This window comes from Candida margitis (assembly GCF_024628925.1).
Source record: "Candida margitis strain CBS 14175 chromosome Unknown scaffold6, whole genome shotgun sequence".
In the NCBI taxonomy this organism is placed as follows: domain Eukaryota; kingdom Fungi; phylum Ascomycota; class Pichiomycetes; order Serinales; family Debaryomycetaceae; genus Lodderomyces; species Lodderomyces margitis.
In genome coordinates this window covers 87,715-109,687 of record NW_026261776.1, presented here as the reverse complement: position 1 = coordinate 109,687, position 21,973 = coordinate 87,715, and the positions used below count along the sequence as shown (strand labels likewise).

The window sequence follows — 21,973 nt, the reverse complement described above, 5'->3', positions numbered from 1 at the left end:
AGTGGCGAATATTACCCAAACGATAAACTAGTACATTCCAAGCCTACACCTAACATCCACAGCTCGTGAAGCCATTAGTTAACAATGAACTCCATAGCTCAAAGGTATACCAATTCGCAAAACAATGATGTGTTAAATGAAATAAGTGAAATCAATGCATCACGTTCGTCCCACCAACAACTCAATTTGGCACCATCAATTGCCGTTCCACCTATTTCACAACCTACTGACTTTTTGAGAGCACATACCGATGATTCAAAGAATCCAGATTGTAAGATCAAGATAGCGCATGGTACAACCACTTTAGCATTTCGTTTTCAAGGAGGTATAATCGTTGCCGTTGATTCTCGTGCTACCGCTGGTAACTGGATCGCTTCGCAAACAGTCAACAAAGTTATCAGAATCAATCCTCAATTACTAGGTACAATGGCTGGTGGTGCCGCAGATTGTCAATTTTGGGAGACGTGGTTGGGAACTCAATGTAGATTACACGAATTGAGAGAGAAGGAGAGAATATCGGTCGCTGCAGCTTCAAAGATATTAAGTAACTTGGTGTATTCCTACAAAGGAATGGGATTGAGTATGGGAACAATGGTTTGTGGTCATACAAAGAAAGAAGGACCTACTATCTATTATGTCGATTCTGATGGAACTCGTTTGAAAGGTGACGTGTTTTGTGTAGGTTCAGGTCAAACATTTGCTTATGGTGTATTGGATTCCGAATTAAAATGGGATTTAACAGTCGAAGAGGCATTGTACTTGGGTAAAAGAAGTATCTTGGCTGCTACTCATAGAGATGCATACTCTGGTGGTTCAATTAACTTGTACCACGTGAATGAAGAAGGGTGGGTATATCATGGTAATTACAATGTTGGTGATTTATTCTGGGAAGTTAAAGAAAAGGAAAAATCATTTGTGAATGTTGACGGTTGATCTATAGCATCGGTACCATGAATCACTTCTAGTAAGGAGATCGTATGTGTGTGTGTGTGTGTGTGTGTGTGGAGAATCCTTTCTATAGATTCAAATGAAATACAAAGTGTCGAAGAAAAAAAAGCTTGTCACAACTCATCACATGACTACCCAGGGCAAGAACCTTTTGTTTTTTCTCTTTTTTTACTTCGCTACCATGACGACGCACACAAAATTCCAATATTCTCTCTCTCATTCAATAGAACAAAACTGTTTAGGTGAAAATTTATTTGAGCTTGTACAAAAGGTTTATCCAAACAACGTCATATACAAAATAACAGCCAAAGATGGTATGTCATAACACTTTGCGAACGTGAGAGTATAATATCATGCTGATTGGCACGAGCAAGTGATTTGTGGAGTCAAGATATTAAGGAGAGATGAGAACATTGAGTGCCAGGTCACATCGAGATGTAATCTACAACAACCTGCAGAAGAAGTTGATACAATTTTCCACCAGTGAGCTTTCAACGTTTTAGTACCTTTGGAATGAACTGGATCCTGAAACGTGGCCACAGTCGAAAGATTCTTCCTTTTTTTTTGAATAATCAGCCTGATCTTAGTCTCACCATACAAAGGATAAGTACTAACATTTTACCCCTATAGTCTACCAAAGCCCAAAACCCTATGCGTGAGTTGCGTATCGAGAAATTAGTCTTGAACATTTGTGTCGGAGAATCCGGTGATAGATTAACCAGAGCCTCTAAGGTTTTGGAACAATTGTCTGGTCAAACCCCAGTCCAATCAAAAGCTAGATACACTGTCAGAACCTTCGGTATCAGAAGAAATGAAAAGATTGCCGTCCACGTTACAGTTAGAGGACCAAAAGCTGAAGAAATCTTGGAAAGAGGATTGAAAGTCAAGGAATATCAATTGAGAAACAAAAACTTTTCAGCTACCGGTAACTTTGGTTTCGGTATTGACGAACACATTGATTTGGGTATCAAATATGACCCATCTATTGGAATTTACGGTATGGACTTTTACGTTGTTATGGGAAGAGCCGGTGCCAGAGTTACTAGAAGAAAGAGAGTTAGATCTACTATCGGTAACAACCACAAGACCAACAAAGACGACACCATCCAATGGTTCAAGACCAAATACGATGCTGATGTTTTGGACAAATAAATGTGTTGAATTGATGGTTTAATATATAACCTCGTCATTAGTTTAATGCAAAAACAACCCTTTCGGAAAATAATTATATTGTAGTGATCTGAAGATGTAGTGTAGAGGTAGAAAAGTATATTCAGGCCAAATTTACACCGCCGACCTATGCAGACAGATGTGACCCATGTATGCCTAGATAGCACCAAATGAGCATAGGTGCAAGGATAGCCTATGTTGCAAATGGCGATTTGCATGTAAGCTCTTAGAGCTTGAAATAGAGGATATCACAGCTTTGTCAAAGTGCACATTGTGGTTGGCGTTGGTAAGCGACACCACTTCTATAATCTGTGTCTACAAATGCCTACTATGCTGTAGTATGAGTAGGACAAGTTGCTAAGTGGGGCTAAATTTCCGTTGAAACATATGCAAACTGAATCTCTTGTAAAGTGTTACAATCTGGCTCAACCGATTACAGAATGACTGGAATCGTAAATGATATCAAAACAACTGCGCTTGTTTTGAAATACTTCAAGCCTCTGCTACAAATGGCACCAAATGTTGCAAAACTCCTTTGCTAACAAAATGGGATAATATTCCGCTCAAACCGGTAACGGAATTCATTGTTTTTCTTTGAGGAGAAAGTAAATGCCAGACACACAAAACCAATTGATTAGGAATAACAACAGAAAGAAAGAAAAGAATTTTTTTTGTTTACTGGGCGTAGACTACAAAGTGTGGTGTAATAGATGAGAATAGCTTTATAATATTTTATCAACAAAAACCCAGTCCATACCAATCACTATTCCTTTATATATATACTCATTAGTATTCACACCGATATATAGTACAACCAGTATAGTTCGCAATCATTATACTGGAATATAGCAAAGTCCAACCAGATTCTTTATAATATCTCATATTACCCTCATTTTACCAATAATAGTTTACTTGTTTCAATATGGTTTCGATTGGTTATGAACCTGTGGAGCACCTACCATACATCGATGAAAATATCAGTCCAGAAGAAAGGGCAAATGTCGAGCAGTTGATACGGTTGGAACTAGCCAACCAGTTTAATACTAATTTCACGACTTTCACACATCAGCCAGTTGGTACAACCCAGACGCCGGTAACTCGTCTTCAACATAGCCAGCAACAGGAACCATTACAACATCTACAAGACCATGCGTTACAGTTACAGCCTCCTATAGGCCTGGACTTAGGGAATATGCCCATGCACCCTCTAGTTGAAACTTTGATATCTCCACCAAATGGGATTCAGAGTACAATGTTAGAAATGAGCATACAGCGATATCAAGAGGAAGAAGACTCGGATGCTGAAGATGATGAACATATGAATGAAGGTGTAGATTTGACCAAGTACACCAACTTTGCATTGTCTTCGCCTTTGGAAGAATCGTCATCAACTCAAGCAGAAGAGAGTATAAATTACGATAATTTGTACACGACCTTAGGACATGCGACATTACAGCAACGTAATTTGGATATGTTGGTGGACAATAGGCAAGAGTTACACGCCTCTCAACTACATCATTTGAAGGAGCTTAATGATTTGGAGAAGGACTTGGAAACAAATGTGAATAATAAAAGAAAAATGATTGAGGATGTGAATACGTTACGAAAGAAACGCCAATTAGATGAGTTTAAGCCAGCTCGAGATTACTTACAAGAACATTGGAGGCAAGGCATAAATACTGCATTAGAATTGAAAATAGAGGAAGCAAAGAGAAGTAGATAGATCAAAAGGAAGCTAGTATATATGTTAGTTTAAATAAACACAAATTGATTTCTGATACTATATATTCTCCAATGACTTGGTTGTATCTTTTCGGTGCAGAAAGATAAAGTCAATTTTGTTACTGCCAACATTAACCACACGAGGACATCCTTCTCGATGCTTCTCCAAACGGCAACACTCCAAACAATAATATGCATCAGTTGCATTTTCGTTATTTATCCCCAAATTAATACCACATAGTAAGCACTTGTTTATTAGATGCCCCTGTGAACAATCTTGGCAAACGTGGACTTTTGCTGTGGGCTTGACAAACGAATCACATATAGGGCATCGGCCATCACAGTTGGGGCAGACCTGGCCAATATATTTGCCTGGTTGTTTCATACACTGTACGAGATCATACTGATGACGTGACATCGCAGGTGACTGAAGTGCCTTTGATGATTATTCTAAGTAAGGAGATGAAAAGATCTGCGCAAAGTGATTTTGAGCAGATGCCTAGTGGCGTTGTGATGGCGTTTTTGCGTTTTTGATGGGGGTAGGGGTCACGTGTATAACGTTATTCTCAGTTTCTAATTTTTCTTTTGTTCCCCCTTTATAAAAATGAATAAAGTCCACACACCCCCGCTCCTTTCTCTCTCGTTTTAGTTTCGATTTTTATTTTTATTTTTATTTTTATTTTTGCAACCTCCACTATTGATACTTGAAAAGACAAGAAATACCGTGTTCCGTAAGATCCATCTACAATATATTGCCCACTACCAACACCGCTAGCACGAATGAATGAGTCACATTTAGATGAATGCATGATTTGTTTGGAGCACATGCAACCAACACATCATGTTGGAAAAATATCCTGTTGCCCCAGTCGATTTTATCATCAAGCCTGTATTGAAATCTGGGCCTCTAAATCTAATAGCTGCCCCATGTGCAGAAACAGGTTCCATACAATACATGTTCTGGTAAAGTCCAGCCCAAGCACGGTATCGAAAACGATCCAGATTCAAGATAAGCTATTGCCTAATCCCGCGATAAACCAAATTCCATCCCAGTTTATCGTCAATTCGGATGACCATCGCAATGATACAGAAGATCTCGGCCCTTATAGTTTAGACTCTGGGTTTTGCTGTCTTTGCACGAGAACGAGACGCAATGCACCTCTATTGCCATGTCAGCAATGTGCGTCAAGCTTCCATTTGAGCTGTCTTGGGATTAGTGATGTGGCTACCGACGACTACTTTAACTGGTATTGCCCCATGTGTGACTACAATCAAGAAACCATTTTGCCCATGAGACCAATACGAAGAGCATTATTTTCAGGAATTACAAGAAGGCAAACGCCATCTTCAAGACAATTGGTGATACGGAATGACAATGACGAAATCGATGATAGTTTCTTGTACGATGATGAACCGATGCCAGTATTTAGCAACTTACAATCATGCCAAGACGATGTGCCGCGAGCCAGCAATGTAATTAATGGAGGAGTGATACTACGAAGAGAACAGAAATTGAAACTGAGGTTGAGTGAGGAAGAGGTGAATTCGTGGGACATGTTTGAACAAGCACGCAACCAATCAGGCGACGATGTAGATATTGATGTGTTTTCATCAACTACCACTCAAGATCGTAGCAGGCGCAGGCGAAGGAGGAAAAGGGCTGCTGAACCAATATTGTCTCCCCCGTCGCCTCAGCTGTTGCAATTACAATCAGCAATTGATCCTTTACCTAATTCAGTTATGCAAGAGAGTCGAATATCAAGTTTGATTGATCAACTTAGGCATACAAAGAAGCAACATGGAACAGCAGAGCAGTCATCGTCATCGTCATCGTCATCGTCATCAGCAACAGCAACAGCAACAGCGATACATCTTGCGCTTGCTTCTTCAAACATAGTTCCCTCCTCGTCGGCATCGGATTCTGCCGCGTCAATGGGCAACAGTCCAATAGAATCAATGTCTTACTCGAGCGATGATAATGAGCACACACAACCACGAGAACTAACCTTGGAGGAGAAGTTTGTGATTCAAAAGATTGTCCGAAGTAAATTAAAGCCCAGGTACAAACCTGGCTCACAGGAAGCGGGTTGCATATCAAATGAGGAAGAGTTTATTGCTATTAACAAACGTATATCTCGAAATATTTATGCACATATTGTCAATGCAGCTGATGAAATGGACGAGTTTTTTAAAAATGAAGCCAAGTTGAAACAAGTGATAAATGAGTACATATAATGATTACGTACAATGAACATAGAAATACAAAGACAGATAATTCGTACAAATTTATGTAAACAAAGTTAAAAATCGGTTTAATCGTAGACCATACTACCGCTATCTCCTACGTGGGCCCTTTGGTTTACTAAACTTCAACCCCGTAGATGGTTTAGTAGCTGAAGCAGATGACGAAGTAGATGCAGGAGTAACAGATCCTGATCCTGATACCTCATCATTATCATCGACGACTTCCAATTCGCTCAACTCCAACTCATCCAAATCTCCCACTTCTAAATTCTTATCCAAAATTACGTCCTGATTAAGGTATGTTTTCAAATGATTGATTAAACTGTTTTTAGAAGCGGCATAGATCATCCGGTCTTTAACTGAAGAACCCGATGGACAACTATAAATAAATGTGTACTTTTGTGGGGCATAATTGTAGATGGAATAAGTGGGCCCTGAAGGAGAATTATCTTGTAGTTTCTTCACCAAGCTAGTCAACTCAACGTTGGTATTCTTGCTGGTCAATTTAATCACTTCATTACTCAAGTCAATATTGAATACCAATAGCCGGTAGTCGTTTGCATTTTTGGTTAAATTGCTAAACTCATTTGCCAATTCATCATCAAATTTATACAAGATATCAGAAGCACTTGACGTTTGAGATGACATGCTTGCTAGTTCCTTCTTGAATCCGTGCCCGTAACCTTGTATATGGCTCTTGTTATTCAAATTCTGCAATATCTTTTCATCTTCGGTAAGTGGGCCGGTAGCACCATCCTCGTTAATTACTTTTTGCAAATACTCTGCGTTCAACTCATCCAATTCAGTCCAAGCTAATTTATAAGCGAAACTGGACGAACCCAAATTTGATAACAACGTATTTTTGGTTGATGCGTACAACATTTTTTGCTTGATGGGAGCAGAATCGGGGATAAATGATATAAACACCTTGGATGACTGGTAAGGCAAGATTATATATACTGGCTGTGGGTATTGCTTAGATATATACGCGTGTAAATCATCAAAGATGGAGGAAAGGGAACTGGAATTGGGTTGAGGGAAGGACGATTCGGGAATCAATTGAGTTGAGTCAGGCGAGACTTTGATTAGTATAGTTGAAGTGTCATCTTTGACTGTTTTGGAAAGTTCCTCTGAAACTGTTATACCAGACTGTGTCGACATATTTCTATTATCAATCTTTCTTGTTTTTTGAATAAGTTGGCTCTAATAGGAACAAAGTTGAAAAGTCGGCAATTAATTGTGAATAAAAGGTATGTGTTTTAAGAGCTACCAGGTGATTTTGAATACTTTGTGTAACTATTCTCTTTGGGGAAGGATGTAAACAAAAACGAAAGAATCAAATACAAGAAGATCAACCAAAGACATCTACTTATTTCAGAAGTGAGACAACCTTTAAAACTCAGCACGCGTCTATACAAAACTCAGCTCGTGTGGTTGGATGGATCAGAAATTTGATTTAAAAAATGGGTCTTTTCAATGTATTTATATCACCAGACCCCACAGCTATACCCACATTTGATCCATCAATCGATTCAATCAATTTACAAATCAAGTCACTATTATATCTATTCAAAAGACTACGAATCAAAAAATTAGCCTCATTGGTGGGCCAGGATGGTAAATTGAAGTATGCAGATACAGAGGTAGTGGTGGTGTTTGATAATGACCCAACATTTACCAAACTAGACAAGACCTATAATGTCGCCAAATTTGAAGCAATTCTACTTGATGATGAGTATCGAGTAGTGGTTGATTTCATCAAGAATAAGTTTCGGGCGATGTGCTTTATTAATGAAGTGCCTGTTAATTTGTCACGGCCGGGTAGTCCCGTACGTGACCAATCAACGAATACTGGCTCAGATAAAGATGAATTTCCGCCCTTTTTAGATTATAAAGAACGCAAGTCGAAGTTATTTGAATTCACCCTTTTCCCCATTTCACAGCACCACACAATGGAGTCAATTGCAAGTATACTCAGTGGGTCGAAGATATATATTGAGCATAAAGTCCCGTTTTTGAAACGATACAATATTGCTCTTGCTGCAATAGCTAAAGTTATGTGCACCCTGCCAAATGCAAAATTTATCATTAATCAGGATAAGAAGCTGAAAATTATAAGAAATTATCTTGTGCTATTGGCAACTCACGTACAAGTGATGAGGATATACGATGAATATACTAAATTGCATCCACTTGTGGCGTCACCTACCAAGTCGCTTAATCATTCGGTATCGAAATTGTCTCTTGGTAACTCGTCAGTGGCGTCGTCACCATCATCATCACCAACAAAGCCGCATACGAAGTCTCCTGTAAAATTGTCTGCAAAGCCAGCCAGGAGAGATTCGCAAACACTCCTTCGAACAAAACCCTCAATACTGCAGCTAAAACTTGACGAATTGTATAATCCGGTAGCTAATCCACCACTACTTCAACCTGATGACAAAAAGTCGGGCCCAAAGACAAACAATGGTGTGGGTACTGGTGCTGGTGTTGGTTCTAGATCTGGTTCAGAACCGGGTGCAAGCTCGGGATCAGTTACATTGTTGGAAGATACTGAAGGCAGGGAGATATTGCGACTCGATGTTTATGAAAGATGTAAAGTTGCAATCAATGACAGGATCAAGTCTGAAAGAAAGAAATTGGCCAAATCTCAGGCAAGCTCTTAAAAATATTGGATAGTTCATATAGAGAAATAAAACTGTTATAGACATATAAATTATGCCTTGAAATAAGTAATTGCCATTGTAGGATTTAAACTTTGCAACTGAAAAAGTACAGAACGAAAAAAAAAACTCGAGACCCCTTTAATGACATCTGGTTTATTACCCCCATATTCGTTTCAGTCACATCGACAATAGCAATGATGATACAACAACCACTCAGTTCCAGTAAGTACATACTACTGTTTGCTAGAATCTCAAAGTTGCTCACCAAGCCACAAGCCATACGTCATCATCTCCACACAACACCACCATCACATAATCTATTCGGTGGAGGACCCACCAGCTCGAAATCACTCAAGGGCAAACTAAGCGCCAACCCCGAGCAACTACTTAAACCTCTGGCCAAGACCCAAGTATCATCAAACCCTGCCGACATCTTGACGCAGAATGACATATTAATGTATTCAACGAAACCGCAAAATTATATCGAAAGTATCAAGCATAATGGGTTTCATTTATCCAACAATTACTTCATCCAATCGCCTGATTCGAATGGTGATCTAATTGGGTTGTGTTTATTGGGCTCGGAAACATTTGAAGTGAAATTAACCAACAACAAGAGTAAGAAGGGCGAAAACAAAGAGGTTAATTGCACAATCGATAATCATATTGTTACATTCATGCCATCAATCCTACAAATATTTGCCAAGATACACCCCAAGCCGGAATTGGTTGTCGTGGGACTCGGCAAAACTAGTCGATTATTGAATAAAGACAATCGCACTTGGTTTAGTGAATGTGGGATTCAATTGGAAATTAGTGATTCAACTAATGCCGGACAGATTTATGATTTGTTGAGTACTGAGCGGCCGGGTGTTATTGGTGCTTTGCTCTTACCGCCAAATTTATAATTCAAACCAGCCATGCACCCAGCCATGGAATGGCTCTACGCTTGTAAATAGATATATATAAATATGTGTGTATCAACGAGAGATGTGATGTGAAGGTGATATGTTTGTCTACGTTGTGTTTTCCGTAACCAGTGTGTTTATTAAAACGTTTATAAATTGAATCTAGAAATAGAAGAGGCAGGGAAAGATTAGTCTTTTGATGATTTGAAATACACCTCTTTTTCAACTGTAATTGTCTCTTGTCTCACTTGAAGAGGCTGCAGCGACAGCAGCTATAGCAGCAGCAGTGTTGCTTGCACTTGAAGACGACAGATTAGCAGCACCAGCTCCACCACCATTTCCCGTAGTGGCTGTGGTAGTAGTTTGTCCGAATGGCAAATTACTAAATATTGTAGAAAAGCCCAGTGGCGTACCAAAAGTAAAATTCCATGGCGATGGAATCTGCATAAAGTTTCCTGCTGACGACGACGACGTCGACATCGGTGCTTGAGAACCTGTGGCTTGACCATTGGGCATAAGGTCGCCCACGTTGTATATATGTGAATGTTGTGGTGTTGACATCATCGACATCACGGGGTATTGCACAAAAGTTGGTCCTCTATTTGTCTGAGTAGACGATGCCAGTGGCTGCTGTTGATGTTGTTGTGAAACTGCTGTTGCCGTAGTTGGTGGAGGATGCATCTTGCTACCTAAAACGCTGCTATTTTCTGTTTGGCCCAGCGGTAAAGGTGGCGGTGGCGGCATGGGCATTGGTTGTTGGTAAGACACATGTAGCCCCTGTTGTTGTACATTTTGTGGTTGCAGAGCTTGAGGAGCAAAGAATAGTGATTGATTAGGTGAAGGTTTTTCAAATATTTTATCAAGCAACATTTTTGAATTGGGAGTTGATGAGTATCCACCACTGCCGTGTCCACCAATTTCAAATGACGAATGATCTGTGGTTAAGTTGAGGTGACTTGAGTTCATGCTGTTGTGCGATAGTATACTACTATTATTATGTTCTTTCGACGAAGAGATTGTTACATTATGATTGTCCATGATTGATGACAGTTGAGGGTGCAATTGTGGTGGTTGTAGCGGTATGGGCACCGATTGAGTTGGTTCCATCTTGATGCTTGGTTTACTCTTGGAATCCTTCTTGACAACGACACCATTATTACAACTATTTGATTTCTTTTTCTTCCCCGATATCGAATTCACGTCAGTTAAAACAATCTGAAATTTATTCATTCCTGCTTGCATTCGGGCTTTATTTTCTGCCCTTGACTTCTTGGGGTCTTTCGCTTTGCCAGCGTCTAGTGTCTTTCCCGAAGATGTGGTGGTGAAAGTACAACCTGATTTGAAAGAGGTTGTTGTAGTAGTTGTATCCATGGAAGACCTGCTGATATGCTTTGGCTTTGCCATGACTTTCTTTGGCTTGGCTTCAGAAAATACCCCCATCTTTGGTTGGTTTGAAATCTTTGCTGGAGTGGGACTTGGTGGAGGCTGATTCTCCTTGTCATCCTCGTCATCCTCTCTTTCATCAAGCTTAGCCATCGCCTTGTTATCGAGACCAGCATCAAGGCTAATTTTTGAAAGTCTCTCAGTGGATGCTACTAGTATTGTTGATGGGGATTCGGGCCTTGTTTGTTTATTTGTCGGCGTGTTGAAACTCAATTTGGGTTGATTAGACACATCTTGCAGACTCTTTTTGCATGGGGTTTGTGGTAGTAGTACACTATTTTCACTGTCAATATCATCGTTCTCTTTTTTCCCATCTTTTATCAATTCTTTCTTTACTCGACTGGTAATAGTTGGCGATTTTGCCTGCAATTGGGCTTCATCTTCATCGTCACTATCTGATTCATCTTCAGTGTCCTTGTCGTCATCAGGTGCACTGGCCTCTTTTTTAATTACTTCCTTCTCATTGTCTTCATTTTCAGCTCGGGTAATGATGCTCAATTTGTGAGGAACTCTTGGCGGGGTATCCACCATATTGATACTTCTCTTTGTTGCACTTTTCAAAGGATCTTGTAAAACCTTTCGATTACTTGCAACTGTATTCAAGTTGAACCTCGATGGAGTTATGCTAAAGTTTTCAAAATTCAAACTAGTATTGTATGCATCAGCGCCATCTTTATTTGACCTTATTGGAGAATCGATGAAAAATTCACAATTTTGTTGAAAAATCTTTTCATTGAATGGTGTTACACTGTTTACTTGATTACTACCACTCAAGAAGTTGAAGTTGAAATTGTGACTGATGAATGGTGTCAATCCAAAATTTTGATACTCATAGTCATTGGCGTTGTAATTTGGAGCAAAGTTTGTTGATGTGTTGGCACTTGGTGGGACCAGTTGCTGCAGCTGCTGCAGCTGCTGTTGTGGTGGTTGTGGTGGTTGTGGTTGATTTAGTAGTTGTGGTTGTATCTGTGCTTGCAGTAATGCCGATGATATAAATAGTTTATTTGGTGTGGAGTTGAATGAAATAATCTGTTCATTAGAATAAGTCTTTGAAATGAGTGGGGTCCAGCCAGTTAGGCTTGATAGTTGATTTGTCAATTTCGACGCTGATGGTGGTATTGTCAACGAAGGAGCCTGTTGTTGTTGCTGCTGTGATTGTGAAGCATGTATTTTCTTTGCTGATTGTGCCAATGATTTATGGAATGGTGTCGACGTTACCTTGTTTGTAGCTGGTGTTTTCACAATAGAAGAGGCCCTATTCAGTTTCGAGTCGCTACTCAGATCATCTCGAGCAGGTGAAGAACGTAGAAATTCATGCGACATTTCCAACAGTTATGAAGGCTGTGTAGGTCTTGATGGCAAAGGGGAAGCAAATTTTAAAGCTGAAAATGAGGAAGAAGCTTGTCTGGTGATGACGCTATTATAGCTAGAATTGAACTAACCGAAGGGTGAAGTTGTGGTGGAAAAAAAGCGACTGTATGTGAAAGGGGAGGAGGGGAGTATGTATTGGTTAGATTGAAGCAATTCTAAAGTAAACTACTGATGATACTGATTATGATATGTTGTTGTATAATTTTAGCTATTGAAGTCAGCAAATGATAGACAAAATTGTCGTGTCGGGTGGGTTGGTTGATTAGTTGGTTTAGCAAAGGTTGGTTAATCTTGATATTTTATGCTATGCTATGTTGTATGAATGTGTATATTCCGTGGTAACTAGAAATAGAAGTATATCTATCCTTCTGTTTAGTTATTAAATTTTTTCTTTCGTTTGGTTTGGTTTGGTTTGGTTTGTTTGTTTTGTTTGTTGTTTATATTTTGAGATTTTCTTTTGTACTTTATGTTAAAAGATGAAACGCAGTAGAATAACTCAGCAACTCACACAAACAACCAACAAGTAACTAACTATACAATAGAAGATACATGTATATACAGAAAGGAAGGATCTATTAACAAAGGGAGAAAGAAGCAAGAATAAAGATGATTTCATTCTCCGCCTCAATCGATCTCTCTCTCTTTTGGGAGAAACTAACTACTACACATCAGTAAAGTAAATGAAAATAAAAGTCCAACAATGTTACAGTTTTTAATAATCTTTACTTAATAAATAATTAACTCATCTGTTAGTTGCTCTCTTTCTCTTTAAACACTGCCTCGCTTTCCTCGAAAACTGATTGTGATTGGACTTCTCTTCTATTTTCTTTTGTCTGTTTACGTTTTTGCTTCAACGTGTCTTCTCTAGATGTAAGTAAATAAGTAAAGTACCATCCATCAAATATATATCTTATAGTTAGTAGTTTCCTCCTCTCTATATCCAATTAAGACTTTGGCTTTATCACTACCTCCTCCTATCAAAATCGTCTTTGCCAAAGCTTGCCATGACAAACAAAAAAGTAGAAGAAGCAAATGCAACACAAATTTACAACACAAATTTATAACATGTTTTACGCGTTTTTTGTGATACTAGACACCACACCACTCTAAACACAAGCACACAAGTACACACATTTTCTTTATCTTCACTGATTCATTACCTTCCATCAGTAGAGATATGTATAAAGCAGAACAGGAATACTAGTAGCAGAAACCTCACTATATCCATCATCACTCTTCTTTAATTTTTTAAAAATGGTATTTTGAAGTTGAAAGGGGGAGAGTGTGGATTCAATTCACGTGATCACATTGTTCCCCTATTATTAGTTTGCTATATATATGTATATATTAATTGAGATCCTCGATCCTTTATCTTTTTCATTTTATGACTCCCACGAACTATATTTGAAAGTCATATCAGATGGAAACTTTGCAATTAATCTCAAGTAGTGACAAGACAATATGCCGTCCGGTGTATTGTAAAAGATATACTTAACGACATAAAATATTCTTTGAATTTTCAAATACTTTTGAATTAATTCTAAAAAGTAAAAGCGTCCTTTGGATGATTTCTGGACTTAATGAGAGCCCAAAGGGTTAGGTATTTATACTCAAAAAAATCTGAACGGCGTTTTGTTGTTGAAACTCGGCAAATGGAATGTGATACCATTCTGTGTATAAGTAAGTGAGCCAGGACATGATTCTCTATATCAAAGTGAGGAAGCCAAAGCCAAGCTAAGATATTTTTTGTTTAACTAGTTCTCAAAAACTAGTGAGAATGCCTGCATCTCTAACTTCGACCTTTAAATCCATCAAATAGTTTGGCGTGGGTTCCATAAATAAATTAAATAGTATTTTTACTTAATTTTAAAGATTACTTTTGTAATGAATTCATAGGTTCTGATTGTTCTCCCTTCTCCCAAACCCCCTTACCCCACTAGTAGACTTTCTTTCTCTCTTGAAAAAGGAAAATGGGTTTCCCAAATCATATCCTCTTTCTAAAGTTGTATATGGATTGTGGTCTGGTTTGGTTTGGTTTGGTTCGGTCTGGTTTTTGCAACCAAACTCAAATCAAACTTATACCCATGAGGCGGGGGGGGGGGGGGTATACAGAGAGGCGGGTTTAGCATAGGAGGGAATGATAGTACTCAACATAATAAAGTGAAAGAGGTTAGTTCTTTACACCAAAATCTCAAAATTTCAAAAACATTATCAACCTATAGTAGTTAGAAACAACAACAAAATTATTAATAATAAATTTACAAAACAAAAAAATACGACCTCATGCATAATGCAAATTTTTTAACTTATCAAAGACTTCCTTCACATCTCTGTTTCACTTCTCTTCTGTTTCTGTATGCTCCTCACTTCTCCTCTGTTTCACTTTTCTAAGCATGATCGGCAACTGCGGCTTGACCTTGATCGAAATCTTGTTCAGCAATTCTCAAGTTTTCAGTCTCATCAGCCAATTCATCATCATGGTAAGCTTCGTCGTCATGGGCAGCCAAAGACAAAGTTGGACGAACAACAGCAGAGTCAAAAGTCCAAGAAGCCAAAGCATTTTCAGCATCAATGATAATTTGCTTAGAAGCTTCATAACCATCATAAGCTGGTCTAGTTTCACCTGGAGTAACTGGACTTTCATCCAATAATTCCAAAAGAGCCTTACCGTAACCAGCAATTAAAGCAATTTTTTCAGCGTGTTCTCTAATAGAGTCAAATTGGTAGTTGAAGGCAGTTTTCAACTTTTCTCTAGTAATGTTACTCAATTGAGCTTCAGCAACCAAAGATTCAGCTTCAGCTCTAACCAATTCTTGTTCCAATACATTAATTTTAGGTGATTGAGGATCCTTGTACTTCAAGTAAGCAATTTGGTCAGTAATCTTTTGTTTTCTTTGTCTTGAAGGTTCGACTGATCCTTCAATGTCTCTAATACTTTTCAAAGTAATTCTGTATTGATCATATCTGTCAATAAATTGGTCTTCCAATTCACCAACTTCGTAAATCAAGACACCCAATTTATCAGTGATATCACTGACATCATCATCATTACCTTCACCCCAGAGAGACAATTGCTTAGCAACATCCTTTCTTTCTCTTGAAGTGATTTCAGTCGATCTCATCAAATTCTTCTCCATCTTGACCAAAATTGCCAATTTTCTAGCCAATTCTGGACCAAGAGCACCAGCTGCTGATTTACGGAAAGAGTGACTGATGGATCCTTTACCAAAGAATCTACTTTTGGTGGATGATGGTGGTGGTGGTGGTGCTTGCAATTGAGAAGCAGTTGGTGCTCTACTAGATCTTAATGAATAGGTTCTGTGCATTGTGACTTAGTTGTAGGAAAAATATAACAACAGTAAAAAAGAACGATTGTGGTGGTGGTGGTGGTGGTGGTGATTAATTGGAATATATACCTCTTCTGTAAAAATAAAAAGAAGAAGAAGAAAAGGGAAAGGAAATTGAACTTTTGATGAACAAAATTTTTTAATTTTAACCCAATTTGGATTTTTATAAAAATTGAAATTGGGAACAAACAGAAGAATAGCAAACTAAAAGAAAACCAATTTCAAATACAAAAGTTAAATTACACAACCACAAACACAACTACAACCACAAACACAACCACAAACACAACCACAAACACATAACACATAACACATAGCACATACACATTTTAACTCTAATTTTAAATTAAACGCCCAAAATAAATAAAATTGAGACAAAAAAAAAAATATCCCTTCAAAGTCACTCCGTATATATACATCTACAATGTTTCTCTCATACATAGGGCCAAAAAGAAAAGATAAGCTTTTCTCATACACTACGTCATTAATTTTGGTAAGAAAAACGACACACGAAGGAAAGTCATATGTGTGGTTTGCATTCAATTTAATGTGAGTTATGTATGTAACGCTCATACACCATCCCACGCTGACACACGAGAGATAAAAACCTTTTAATTGCAATTAATGCTCACGAATAGTAATGAATGGTTTTAATTTTTAGTCGAGGACAAAACATTTGAAGTATGAAAAATCATTTAGACAAAACAATAAGAGACAGTCACTCATATACACAAAGGAAACAAAGGAAACAAAAGAATAGAAGAAAAGTAGTCACTCACTTTGCCCCTTTTGTTCGTAGATACATAGGCAGATATATATATCAGGTGGGTAATACTTGAAAACTATAAAAGATACGTGACTGATGTCAATGATCAGATAATCGGCTCACCTTGAATCTTTGCACGTGTTGTGGTCATCCAAAGGGAAGTCATAGAGTAGTGTCTGTGTCTCTGTCTGTGTCTCTGTCTGTGTGTAAAAGTAAATGATGGTCACTTTGTTCTTTGTGTCTCCTTTTGCGTCTTTGTCGTTTGTTTACATTTTGCACCAATTGGGGGGTAAAGCTGATTGTCTCGTTTATTGTCTTTGCAGTTAAAAGCCAACTTTGCTTCTCCTTTTACACAATTACAAAAAAAGTTACACACACTTCTCTTCTCATTATTTTTACACTTTTGTCAGTGATTGGTCCGTTTCTATACACTGATGGCTGGCTTTATTTTTCTCACATATCCTCTTCTGTGTACTGTGGTGTTTTTCCACAGGCACTCAGAAGAAAAAAAAAAAGAAATAAAAATTGTTTACAAACCAAACCACACGGCTTTTTTTTTGTTTTTTCCGTAATTTCCCCGGAGATAAGTCCACAAAACATTTCCGGGTTCATATCTAAACACACTCGATATTAAGGTCGTCGTCTTTAGAGAGATAGACAATAGCAGATCTCCCATAGTTAATGTGATTACTACTAATGTTGCTTCTACCTTTTGTTTCAGCCACAGTTTGCTCTCTTTCTCATCTGGCTCTTGAATTTTAGTGCTATTTTATTACCCAGCTCACTCACTCCACTCCAGTGGTTCTTTTTTGTGGTCACCATCGAATGAAATACAAAACCCACCACACAATAAAATTTTACTTTGCCCTTGCTGCTTATTTGTTTTACTTTAGTTATCAGTCAAATCGCGTCCTCAGGTAATCATAAGCTGACAAGAGGAATGATAAATTCACCCTTATCTCCTCCCTCTCCTATTTTTATTTTTCTTTTTTCTGTATCATGTCTAACCTCTCATGTTTGAAACTTTTGTTCCTGACGGTTTGGTTTCACTTTTTACCGGCGATAGATTTTCAAGCCTATCTCTAATCAAAGTAAAACGGTCGTTGGGCGCCATAAGCAAAACAATTTAAATTAGCACAAACAACCTCTGCCTTAATAGCTCACTTCTTAGTTTTAAACTTCAATCTTTGCAACCATCCCCCTTTTGGTGGTTAAGATTTTCCTTTTTTAACTTTTCAGAATTGAAAAGGTAGTCAATAAGGTTGCAATCGCCACTGCAAATGCACTTTAAAATCAATAGTCTCAAACTAAATACCTATCTGGCTTTACCAGCTGTTTGACTAACGCTCAAGTGGTAAATACCACGTTTCCTCTTGCAGTCTTATTTTGCAAAGCAGATAAATGTATATTGAGTCACGTGTACATGTCGTATTTTCCAATGTTATTTGCCTTTCCCTTCCACGACACCTTTGAAAATTTTTTGTCTCACACAGCGCACAACGCACGACGCACAACGCACAATGGCAAACGGGAAAAATCTGAATCGGCTATCAATTTTTCACTCAAGCTACAAACTTGTGCATTTCTTTCTAACATCATCAACTACTACATCATCCAAAAAAGTACCTTGATAACAATGTCAAGCATAGTTTCAAGTCCTGGTATCAAGGACGCAGAACTATTGGTGTCAAAGTCGACATATCTGAGACCTTATGTTTGGCCATTCACCATCATCTATCCCATCTTTTTACAATTATACTTGAACCATTATGACACTTATTTTGGCGGTAGAGAATGGACTTTTGTCTACACTATAGCTATAGTATCAATCAACCTATTATTCTGGTTAATGCCTCACTGGAACATCGATATCAATTCCAAGTTCAACTATACCAAAGTTGACACGATTGAAGATGCAACTTTTATTAAAATTACACCAGCACCCAATTCAGGTGTCGGTGAAATCAGCTCTATTAACCGTGAAACTTTCCACGATGGGGAAAAGCAAACGAGTTTCTTGTACCAAAAGAGAAGGTACTTGTACCACCCTGAATCAAAAAAGTTTTCTCCACCCGAGTTTTCCTTTGATTCGTTGCCCAAATTGAATGTTTATCAAGCTACAAAAGGGTTGAGCGGAGATTTGCAAAAACAGTACAGAAACTATGGGTTGAACAAGTTTGATATTCCAATTCCTACATTCTTGGAGTTATTTAAGGAACATGCCGTGGCTCCATTTTTTGTTTTCCAGATTTTCTGTGTTGCCCTTTGGTGTATGGATGAACAATGGTACTATTCCCTTTTCTCGTTATTCATGTTGGTTTCGTTTGAAATGACAACTGTTTTCCAAAGAAGAACAACCATGTCCGAGTTTCAGAGTATGGGAATCAAACCATACGATATTTATGTTCATCGTGATAACCAATGGAACAAAATCTCCACCACGGATTTGTTACCAGGCGACTTGGTCTCAATCACCAGAACTAACGAGGATAGTGCTTTGCCGTGTGATTTGCTTTTGGTTGATGGTTCAGCAATCGTGAATGAAGCAATGTTGTCGGGTGAATCGACGCCATTGTTGAAGGAATCAATCAAGTTGAGGCCAAGCGAAGACAATTTGCAACCAGAGGGGTTCGATAAAAACTCAATCTTGCATGGTGGTACCCTGGCCTTGCAAGTGACCAAGCCAGAAAACTCCATTGTTGGACCTGCTCCTGATAACGGGTCTCTTGCTGTGGTTACCAAGACCGGATTTGAAACTTCTCAAGGTTCGCTTGTTCGTACAATGATCTTCTCCAGTGAACGTGTATCGGTGGGAAACAAGGAGGCATTTTTGTTTATTTTGTTTTTGTTGGTATTCGCCATCATTGCCTCGTGGTATGTTTGGACTGAAGGAACAAGAATGGGTAGAATTCAATCAAAATTGATCTTGGATTGTATTATTGTCATCACTTCGGTTGTGCCACCAGAATTGCCTATGGAATTGACCATGGCGGTGAATTCGTCATTATCAAAGTTGCAAAAATTCTACATTTACTGTACTGAGCCATTTAGAATCCCATTAGCTGGTAGAATCGATGTTTGTTGTTTTGATAAAACTGGTACTTTGACCGATGAGGACTTGGTATTTGAAGGATTGGCTGGTTTCAAAGACGATGATATCCATCATTTGTACAAAGCTGCTGATGCCCCAACTACGACTTCCTATGTGTTGGGGTCGGCCCATGCTCTAGTTAAGTTGGATGATGGTGATGTTGTTGGTGACCCAATGGAGCAAGCGACCTTGAGTGCAGCTCACTGGAATGTTGAAGCCAATGACACTGTTGAAAGAGTAAATGGTAAAAAGACGGAAAAGATTAAAATTTTACGTCGTTTCCAATTCTCAAGTGCCCTTAAAAGATCTTCAACCATTTCGTCCATCAATTCTGTCCCAGGAAAGAACTTTGTTGCTGCTAAAGGTGCACCGGAAACGATTCGTAAGATGATTGTTGATGCGCCTGATCATTATGAAGAGATTTACAAATCTTTCACTAGATCTGGTTCAAGGGTGTTGGCTTTGGCATACAAGTACTTGGACACAAATGTCAATGTCAATAAGGTCAAACGTGAAGAAATTGAATCGAAATTACACTTTGCTGGGTTTATTATCTTCCACTGTCCATTGAAGGCTGATGCGATTGAAACTATCAAGATGTTGAACGAATCATCGCATCGTTCAATTATGATTACTGGTGATAACGCTTTAACTGCCTGTCATGTGGCTAAAGAAGTGGCAATTACCACCAAGGACGTTTTGATTTTGGATGTTCCTGAAGAACACCACGATGCCGATAGTGCTGACTTGGTTTGGAGAAATGTTAAAGAAACTGTTGTTATTCCTGTTAAATCTACTGATAAAATTGATTTCGCCAAGTTGAAACAATACGATATTTGCTTAACTGGATACGCATTGAATTTGTTGAGTGGACATGAACAATTACTTCCTTTGTTGAAAAAGACTTGGATTTATGCTAGAGTTTCACCAGCACAAAAGGAGTTTATTTTAACCACATTAAAAGATGCTGGGTATAACACATTGATGTGTGGTGATGGTACCAATGACGTTGGTGCATTGAAACAAGCCAATATTGGTGTAGCTCTTTTGAATGGTACTGAAGAAGGCATGAACAAGATTATTGAAAACAGAAAGATTGAAGCTACCAAAAAGGTTTATGATAAACAAGTACAATTGTTTGCCAATTGGGGTAAGCCAGCACCAAATGTGCCACTGATTATTGCCCATTTGTATCCCCCAGGACAAAACAACCCCAAGTATTTAGAAGCAATGGAAAAGAAAGGTGTGCCAATTACCGAAGATATGAAGCAAGCAGTAGCATTGGCCATGAAACAACCAGTGAAAGTCCCTCAACCGGGTCAGTCACCTGTCCCTGCTGATGGTGGAAAATTCGCCGATACGATTCTTGGTGCATTGAATGATGCCGAAGCTGAAGATGAAGTTCCAACTTTGAAATTGGGTGATGCGTCAGTTGCAGCACCATTTACCTCGAAATTGGCTAACGTTAACACTGTTACCCATATTATTCGTCAAGGACGTTGCGCTTTGGTGTCAACTATTCAAATGTACAAGATTTTGGCCCTAAACTGTTTGATTTCATCTTATTCGCTTTCAGTGTTGTACTTGGCCGGTATGAAATTTGGTGATTCACAAGCAACCATTTCGGGTATATTGTTGTCAGTTTGTTTCTTATCGATTTCTCGTGGTAAGCCATTGGAAAAACTATCCAAAGAAAGACCACAAGATGGAATTTTCAACACCTATATCATGGGATCAATTTTGGGACAATTCTTCATCCACATTGTCACTTTGGTTTACATCACTCGTGAAATCTACATTGTTGAACCAAAAGAGCCCTCAGTCGATTTGGAAAAGAAATTTACTCCATCGTTGTTGAACACTGGTATGTTTTTGTTACAATTAGCCCAGCTGGTTTCTACATTTGCCGTCAATTACATTGGATTGCCATTTAGAGAATCTCTTACCGATAACAAAGGTATGTATTATGGATTGTTGGGAGTTGCTGGCTTAACATTTGCTGGATCTACTGAGTTTATTCCTGAAATTAATGAAGCTATGCAATTTGTGCCAATGTCGACGGATTTCAAAGTTAAGTTAACTGGATCAATTATTGTTGATTTGGTTGCTACTTGGGCAATTGAAACAGTGTTGAAACATTTCTTTATGAATTCCCAAGCTGCTGATATCGCATTGAGAGATGAGGATTTTGAATCAACTGGTGGAATTGAAACTGTTGAAGTAGTTGAGGAAAAGATTGAAGTAGAGTAGATGATGCTGAGTTGAGTTTTATATAGAATTTAAATTGTTTAAGATCC

The 21,973-nt window shown here is 38.4% G+C and overlaps 10 protein-coding genes across 10 annotated transcripts; 7 read left to right on the top strand and 3 right to left on the bottom strand. All coding sequences in view use genetic code 12, as the record gives it.

Moving 5' to 3' along the window:
- Nucleotides 1–84: 84 nt before the first annotated feature.
- PRE2 (proteasome core particle subunit beta 5) lies at nt 85–933 on the top strand (the record flags this gene model as incomplete). Its single annotated transcript, XM_051813458.1, has 1 exon — nt 85–933. One exon carries the CDS (start codon nt 85–87, stop codon nt 931–933), a length of 849 nt encoding a protein of 282 aa, XP_051672845.1.
- Nucleotides 934–1,259: 326 nt separating this feature from the next.
- On the top strand, nt 1,260–2,100 carry RPL11 (60S ribosomal protein uL5; the record flags this gene model as incomplete). The annotated part of the gene is made up of 2 exons (XM_051813457.1): nt 1,260–1,262; nt 1,579–2,100. 2 exons carry the CDS (start codon nt 1,260–1,262, stop codon nt 2,098–2,100), a joined length of 525 nt encoding a protein of 174 aa, XP_051672844.1.
- Nucleotides 2,101–3,040: 940 nt separating this feature from the next.
- Nucleotides 3,041–3,841, top strand: CANMA_001484 (uncharacterized protein; the record flags this gene model as incomplete). Its single annotated transcript, XM_051813456.1, has 1 exon — nt 3,041–3,841. The coding sequence occupies one exon, from the start codon at nt 3,041–3,043 to the stop codon at nt 3,839–3,841; it is 801 nt and encodes a 266-aa protein (XP_051672843.1).
- Nucleotides 3,842–4,681: 840 nt separating this feature from the next.
- On the top strand, nt 4,682–6,075 carry CANMA_001483 (ubiquitin-protein ligase; the record flags this gene model as incomplete). Its single annotated transcript, XM_051813455.1, has 2 exons — nt 4,682–4,729; nt 4,843–6,075. 2 exons carry the CDS (start codon nt 4,682–4,684, stop codon nt 6,073–6,075), a joined length of 1,281 nt encoding a protein of 426 aa, XP_051672842.1.
- A 99-nt stretch (nt 6,076–6,174) lies between these two features.
- Nucleotides 6,175–7,245, bottom strand: CANMA_001482 (uncharacterized protein; the record flags this gene model as incomplete). The annotated part of the gene is made up of 1 exon (XM_051813454.1): nt 6,175–7,245. One exon carries the CDS (start codon nt 7,243–7,245, stop codon nt 6,175–6,177), a length of 1,071 nt encoding a protein of 356 aa, XP_051672841.1.
- A 302-nt stretch (nt 7,246–7,547) lies between these two features.
- Nucleotides 7,548–8,750, top strand: CANMA_001481 (uncharacterized protein; the record flags this gene model as incomplete). Its single annotated transcript, XM_051813453.1, has 1 exon — nt 7,548–8,750. One exon carries the CDS (start codon nt 7,548–7,550, stop codon nt 8,748–8,750), a length of 1,203 nt encoding a protein of 400 aa, XP_051672840.1.
- A 194-nt stretch (nt 8,751–8,944) lies between these two features.
- Nucleotides 8,945–9,658, top strand: CANMA_001480 (uncharacterized protein; the record flags this gene model as incomplete). The annotated part of the gene is made up of 1 exon (XM_051813452.1): nt 8,945–9,658. The coding sequence occupies one exon, from the start codon at nt 8,945–8,947 to the stop codon at nt 9,656–9,658; it is 714 nt and encodes a 237-aa protein (XP_051672839.1).
- A 222-nt stretch (nt 9,659–9,880) lies between these two features.
- CANMA_001479 (uncharacterized protein) lies at nt 9,881–12,424 on the bottom strand (the record flags this gene model as incomplete). The annotated part of the gene is made up of 1 exon (XM_051813451.1): nt 9,881–12,424. The coding sequence occupies one exon, from the start codon at nt 12,422–12,424 to the stop codon at nt 9,881–9,883; it is 2,544 nt and encodes an 847-aa protein (XP_051672838.1).
- Nucleotides 12,425–14,859: 2,435 nt separating this feature from the next.
- On the bottom strand, nt 14,860–15,798 carry LSP1 (lipid-binding protein; the record flags this gene model as incomplete). The annotated part of the gene is made up of 1 exon (XM_051813449.1): nt 14,860–15,798. One exon carries the CDS (start codon nt 15,796–15,798, stop codon nt 14,860–14,862), a length of 939 nt encoding a protein of 312 aa, XP_051672837.1.
- A 2,423-nt stretch (nt 15,799–18,221) lies between these two features.
- On the top strand, nt 18,222–21,926 carry SPF1 (ion-transporting P-type ATPase; the record flags this gene model as incomplete). The annotated part of the gene is made up of 1 exon (XM_051813448.1): nt 18,222–21,926. One exon carries the CDS (start codon nt 18,222–18,224, stop codon nt 21,924–21,926), a length of 3,705 nt encoding a protein of 1,234 aa, XP_051672836.1.
- Between the last annotated feature and the right edge of the window lie 47 nt (nt 21,927–21,973).